The sequence below is a fragment of the Muscardinus avellanarius genome (genome assembly GCF_963383645.1).
Source record: "Muscardinus avellanarius genome assembly, chromosome: 3".
NCBI classification, from domain to species: Eukaryota; Metazoa; Chordata; class Mammalia; order Rodentia; family Gliridae; genus Muscardinus; species Muscardinus avellanarius.
Genome location: NC_137788.1, coordinates 14,239,181 through 14,245,761, shown reverse-complemented (window position 1 = coordinate 14,245,761; position 6,581 = coordinate 14,239,181). Strand labels below are relative to the sequence as shown.

The following is a 6,581-nucleotide window of genomic DNA, read 5'->3' as shown; positions in this document are numbered from 1 at the left end:
GACGGAAACATCCCTGCCTGTCCTCCCTGCCTGGCCTGGCAAAGCCCTTCCTGTGACAGAGCTGGCCCTCCCGTTCCTGGTCTATATGGCTTCCAGACCGATTGATTGATTTTGGTGCTGGAGACATTCTACTTTCAAGGCATTTTGAGACAGGGTCTCACTAAGTTGCTGAAGCTGGTCTCGGACCTGAGATCATCCTGTTTCAGACTCCCCAGCATCGGAGCACAGACATGCTCCACCACGGCTGGCATGATGCCACTATTTAAAAGAGTGATCCTCCTACCTCTCCGCCCCTGCTGGGTGGCTCTCTCCTCTCCATGAATTGCCCTCTCTTTAACAGTTTTGCAGTGTGGTTCATCCATTCACTTTGATACTTGCTTTATACAATTCCCTGTTTCCCTCCCCTCGAACATGCACTCCATCAGACATCTAGAACTGGGCCTGGTCCTTATGGCTTTACTTATGGTTTATCTCCTCAGTGAATGGACGGACCGTGGTCATGCACCAGGTGGTCTTTCCAGGCTCTCTGACCACTTCTATGCCTAAGCCCAGCTCCACAGACGCAGGGCAGCAGTAACGAACGTGCTCTGATCTGTTGGTAATGCCTGCCGGGATTCTGTGCTGGAATAATTCTGAGCCCATTGTAAGGGCTTGTGAGGAAGATAGGGTGATCGATTAGTGATGTCTGTCATGGAACCACCATGCAAGCAGATGAGCTGCACCAGGTCCTTTCGTCTCTGCCCTGCCCAAGCTCAGCTCTCCCTCTCGTTATGAAGATCACACCCACCGCTCATTGGGACCTGGAGAATGTTTTTCCTACTTCTCTCTGGAATCATCTCTCTGGTCCCTATCACAGCTGTACAGCTGGCTTTTAAATGTTCCCCCGGAGGGTCTCCTTGCTCCTCCTGAGCCTGGAATCCTGCCTGAACTTTGCCCAGCTTGCTTGTGGGTTTTCACTCTCTGTACCTGGCTCCTCCACAGAGGTCCAGGCCGAGCCCCACCTGTCCCCAGTACCCACGTGGCGCTCACTTCTCAAGCTCACCCTCCCTGGCTTGGCATCACGGTGCTGACGCCTTCTGAGAGTCTTGTCACCGAAGCCGTCCTTGGGTCATGCCTGGGTGTTGCACACGGCCTTGGCTGAGTCCAGGCTGGCTTTCCTTCCCAGCTTCCAGTCTAGCAGTCGCCGGAGCTGCCTCATCCTCCCAGGCTGGGGTCTGCCGTGTCTCATCTTCATGCCGACCTCCTTCCCATTCTTTGTTCTAATCCTGTATCTTCCCCCAAAACTCTGGGCCTCGACCCCAGCGGCTGTAGCGGACACAAGCTCCTGCTAGGACCACCTGGGACTTGGGAAGAAGCCTGTAGAGACCCTGAGGGCCACCGTGCAGCTGTCCTCTCACCCGCTGGGCCCCACCCTGCCGTGCCCCGAGCATCTCTGCTCTCCTGTCTGTGCCTCTGTCTCCCTCGGAGCTGGAGCAAGGGCTGTGGTAACAGACTGGACCAGTCTCTCCATCTCTTCCTGGAAGAATGGGGCTGGGGCTCCTCCAGAGTCAACAATATGAAAGGAGGTCCAGGTTCTGGATCCTTCGTTAGAATTTTCTAGTGCTTCTCCTCCTCCTCCTCCTCCTCCTCCTCCTCCTCCTCCTCCTCCTCCTCCTCCTCTTCCTCCTCGTCTCTTGTCTGATGGGACAAGCCAGGTGACAGCACAGGGAGGGCAAATTGTGCTATCATCTCTTACCAGCCCCAAAGTGCTGGCTGGCAGTGGCTGCCCATCCCAGACAGGAGGGCTGGGTCCCCTGGGCCGATTCTGAGTTACAGAGGACGAGTGCCATGGTCAAGCTGCATTTGGAGGTGAGCAGCAGCCAGGGAGGAAGGTGACCTTGAAGCATACCTATCCTCCCCCACCCCCGAGGCCTCATTTATAAAATCGATGTATTCTCGGTGGAAATCTACAAGAAGATGGCTTGTTAAAATGGACGTTTCTGTCCCTCCCAATACATACAGTTCTAGGTAACAAGAAAGAGTGAAGTGGGCTTTGGTAAAGAGTCCTGTGGGCACTTTCTTTTCCAACTGTTCGACTTGTCAAACCATCTCTCCTGCTGGCTGTACCCTGGAGGGCCCCTGAGCTCCTTCCTAGTCCCACCTAAACCACCTCCCTTGGTTTTTCCTACCTGTGCCCCAGGTGCTTCTGGGAACTTTATAGGTGGGGCTCAGCGACGTTCATTGAAGGAGCATCGTGGATCCGGGAGAGCCAGCCCATCCCCAGAGGCACTGGCTGGGGGAGCCCGGGGCACCTGGCACCTGGACCTGTGGCTGTGACAGGGCTCTGCCTGACCCTAAACTTTGGTGGGGGTCCTGGTGTAGCCCCTAGGAATTCAGATTGAAGCAGAGTGGGCATCATCTCTGCAGACATGGATACCCCCTGCTCCAGAACACTGTTTCTTCTGCGGCCCATGGCGGGTGGAGACTCGTCAAAGACCCTCCAGCCGGCGGAAGAGGCAGGATTCGGAATCCTCTGTTGATGGTCAGACTCCTGCAACTCCAGACTGCCCAGAAGCCGCTCCCGGAGTGATGGGCAGGTGTGGTGATGTGTCTCCCAGGTTTTTCACGAGGAGCCCAGCAGGGGCCTGCTAGACCCTGGTCTGGGGTATATCAGGGGCAGGCAAGGTGAGGACGGTGGGCAGAAGGGTGCCCTGCGGGGACGGAAAGTTCTGCAGCTCCTTGGGCACAAACCTGGGCGAGATGTGGTCAGCCAGGAAGCACAGCGTGCGCTGGCGCCCCACGCAGTAGATGCGGTTGTCCACCACGGCGCACTGGAAGGCGTCTGGGTAGCGCGTGTCCAGTGAGGCGCACTCATACCAGAGCCGGGTGTTGGCGCTGCAGCGGTACACGCCGATGCCCAGGCTGCGGTTAAGGTCGAAGCGGTAGAGAAAGCCATTGACCGCCACCATCTCGGCCGTGCGGTCCTTGCTGCCGCCCGTGGGGCCGCTGTACCAGCGCTGCTCCCGGGTGGAGAAACGTAGCATTAGGTAGCGCAGGGTGCCCCCGGTGACAAAGATCTCATCCCCGCACGCGGTGGCCGTGTGCGCCAGGGCAAATGTGTCATTGGGGAGGGGCGGGGCAAAGGCCCAGCGGTCCAGGCGGGGGTCATAACGCTCAACCGTGTTCAGACACTCGCCCCCGATGGCGTACAGCTGTCCGTCCAGGGCCACCAGCCGGCAGTGTGGCCGGGCCTGGCTCAGCGGGCACGCCTCACTCCAAATCCCCGTCAACGGGTTGTAGCAGAAGACGCGGTTGGAGGGCTGGCGCCCGGGCCCCTGGCAGCCGGACACCACAAAGAGATAATTGAAGAGAGTGTATATGGCACAACCCCAGGACACGGCCTCGGGGGGCAGCTGGGCCAGCGGGTGCCAGGCGTCCTGCACGTCGTCATAGCAACAGAGGCGGCCGCAGCCTTCCTGGGGACACACATCGGCCACCACCAGGTACTTGCGGCCCCCGAGCCGCCGCTGGAGGATCAGCTCCCGCTCTGCACCGCTCAGGCGCCCGTAGATGTCGGGGCTGCGAAGGACCTGCAGGTAGTTGTCGCTCATCACCTTGTAGGCTGCCTCCTTCAGGGCCTCCAGGTTCTGCCTCTTGGCCAAGCTCAGCACCTCATAGCAGTTGCCCAAATCCAGGCAGACGCCCTGGGCCGAGGGGGGACTGAGGGGGACGTGGAGGAAATTGGTCCCAGCCACTCGATGAACATGGGGCTCCCTGCTGCTCCCCGCTGAGCCCGGCAGGGAGCCTTGGTCCGGGTGGGCTGGGGCAGGGGGACCAAAGCCGTCCAGCTGAAGCTGGAGTTCCGGGTTCTCTGCGATCTGCAGAAGGCTCTCCTTCCGGCTGAACCCTCCTGCAGAGGGGGACAGCGCTGGCTGCGGGGAGCCTGCAGCTCCGGCTCCGCCCTCTGAGTCCCCTGGGGACGGAGCCTCAGCCCGGCTGGCCGCCCTGGGGGCCGGTATGGAGACGGCCTGCGAAGTGGATTCCACATAGTAATCGTACACCTTGCCCTTCAGCCCGGGCCCCCGCCCCTCAGCCTTCTGTATGAAGTTCTCTTCCATTCGGACCCGGGCCACGGAGGAGAAGGTGTAGCAGGCGTTGGTGGCTGCGCCCTGCTGATGCAAAGCCAGGGCCATGTCTGAAGCGGCCTGGAGCGCCCCAGCCTCTTCCCTGCTGGCCCCCAGCACGGGGGTGAAGACCCAGCTCTGGTTCATGTCACTGCTGCCTTCTACGGGCACCATCTGGCAGTGCGGGGCCTCCAGCTCCCTGGGCCTGGGGTTGGGGGGCCCACCATCTGGCCACGGGGCAGGCTCGCCACCCACACTGCTGCCAGCCACCGCCTGTGGGAGTCTTTGGGGTTCACTGCCCAAACAAGGGCGCTGGGGAAGGTCAGGCTTACCGCCACCAGTTGTTCCGGCTTCCTGGCCACGGCTGCGAAGAGGCACCTGCTCAGAGTCCGGGCTCTGCCCTCCCTGCTCCTCACCAGAGCCTTTCCTGGGGGGCTTCCCATCTCTGGGAGTGGCTCCTGTGGCCAGGACAGAAGGGCCTCCTGGCTCCTCCCAGCTGCAGCCCAGGGGCCCCCTGGCCCCCATGCTGGACCTCCGGCGTCTCGGCCCGTTTTGCGGTGTCCCTGGAGAAGCTCCCCGGACCGCAGGTTGCCTGGAGCCCTCTATTTGCTCCTGCGTTTCGGCCTTGGTGTCCCCACCCCCCCGCGGGGCCGGGGCAAGTCTCCACCTGTACAGTCTGTACGCCGCGGTCACCAGGAGCAGCGCGGCGGCGGACAGCACCACCTTGCCGGTCAGCTGCATGTCCAAATGCCAGTCTTCAGCCTTCGCTGAGCCTCCTCCTCCTCCGAGAAGCATGCTTCTCAGGCTGACCTGGGGCAGAGGAATGTCAAGAATCCGATTAATGATTGCCCAATAGGGACCAGTTCCTGGATCCCACTGAGCTGAGCAGGAGGGAGCCTGGCTCTGGCCAGCCAGCTGGGGAGTTGGGGCAAAGGTGACTTTGAGTTGGCAGAGGGTGCCACTGGGGCCGGGGAGGGTGGATCTCAGCGGCCGGCCTCCTTCGACCCTTCCCAGGGGTGGGGGGCCTGCCTGGGGGCTCAGCTGGAGATCTGCGCAGTTCTGCGGCCAGCAGCTGGGGACTGAGGAGTGCCGGGTGGGTAGGTAAAGCAGGAGGAAGCTTTTAGCCAAACGTCACCGGATGCCAGCAGCCGCAGGGTTGGCTATTCTTTGTGTGTGTGGCTGCTTTGTGTCTTTTCTCTTTTGCAAATCCAAGGCCTGGGAGGCTTGGGTGTGGTGATTCCAGGGGCAGGTGGAGGCCGAGTAAGGTCCCCACCATGTAGGCAGCACCAGGCTGGTCAAGCAGAGGAGCCAGCCGGGAGGCTGGAGCCCAGGCCTGCCGCCGAGCCCCCTGCCCCAGCTCTGGGACACCTCTGCCCTCTTTGCCTGCTGGAGACGAAGAGAAACCGGCCCTGCTCAGAGGCAGTTTGGGAAAGCACTTTGCGCTAACACCAGAGAGGGGTTAGAAGCGGGATTCATCCTGTCTCTTAAAACTGGGCGACGGCCTATGGCAAGAGGCCAAGGGAAGACTGGCACCCCCAGTCTCCCCCAAAACCCCTACCTCGCCCCAGCACCCTTAGTGCTGTGGACCTGCCTCTTACCAGCTGGGTGACCTTAGGCAAGTGTCTTTGTCTCCCTGTGCCTCTGTCTTTATCTGAAAAAAATGGGGGATGACGGGTTAACTCCCATAAAGCCCTGTGGGCGGGGCCCCAGGTCATGGAAGCTCAGTAAACATTAGCTGTTCACGGCTCCCTCTTCATCCTCCTTTTTAAGCAACATCATCGCTTGTGTTCATGGTTCACAGCTGAAACTTCCAGACCTGACTGTGTCCTTCCTGACCAAGGTCTTTGGAGGGTCCCCAACAGCCGGTACAGGGGTCTCAAACTCTCACTGCCTGTGGGTCCTGGACAGGTCAACAATCGACCCCGCCCCCATCCCTGCCCACTTCTCTGGTTTCAGAGCAGCTGAGAGTCCAGGGCCAGATGTATTCACTCTCCTTTTTTCAACACTGTCATTTAATTGAAAAATGAAAATCAAGCCGGGCTCGGTGGCGCACGCTTGTAATCCCAGTATTTGGGTGGCCGAGACAGGAGGATTGTGGGTTGGTGGCCAGCCTCGGCTACTTAGTGTGGCCCTCCACAACTTAACGAGACCCTGTTTCAAAATAAAGACTAGAAAATAGGGCTGGGAGTGTAGCTCGGAGGTGGAATGCTCCTGGGTTCCATCCTCAGTATCATAAAAAGAAAAGAAGAGAAAGAAAAATGAAAATCAAAGGCACCTTTCAGGCCCGGACATGGAAGAGTGTGGCTCTGAAGAGTTTGACCCGAGAGAGAATCTGATTTCTTCGGTTGGCCTCCACAGCCCTCGATGCGCTGGCCTGGCTTCGGCCTTCTGAATTCATCTGATTGCCGCCGAGCGTGCCCGGCCAGGGCTCCTGGTCTTTGTGGTCGGACATCCCTGGGGCTCTTCAGAGCCAGGTCA

General features: G+C 59.8%; 1 protein-coding gene across 1 annotated transcript; it reads right to left on the bottom strand.

Moving 5' to 3' along the window:
* Positions 1-2,627: 2,627 nt before the first annotated feature.
* Positions 2,628-4,898, bottom strand: KLHDC7A (kelch domain containing 7A; the record flags this gene model as incomplete). The annotated part of the gene is made up of 1 exon (XM_080690984.1): positions 2,628-4,898. One exon carries the CDS (start codon positions 4,896-4,898, stop codon positions 2,628-2,630), a length of 2,271 nt encoding a protein of 756 aa, XP_080547110.1.
* Positions 4,899-6,581: the final 1,683 nt, after the last annotated feature.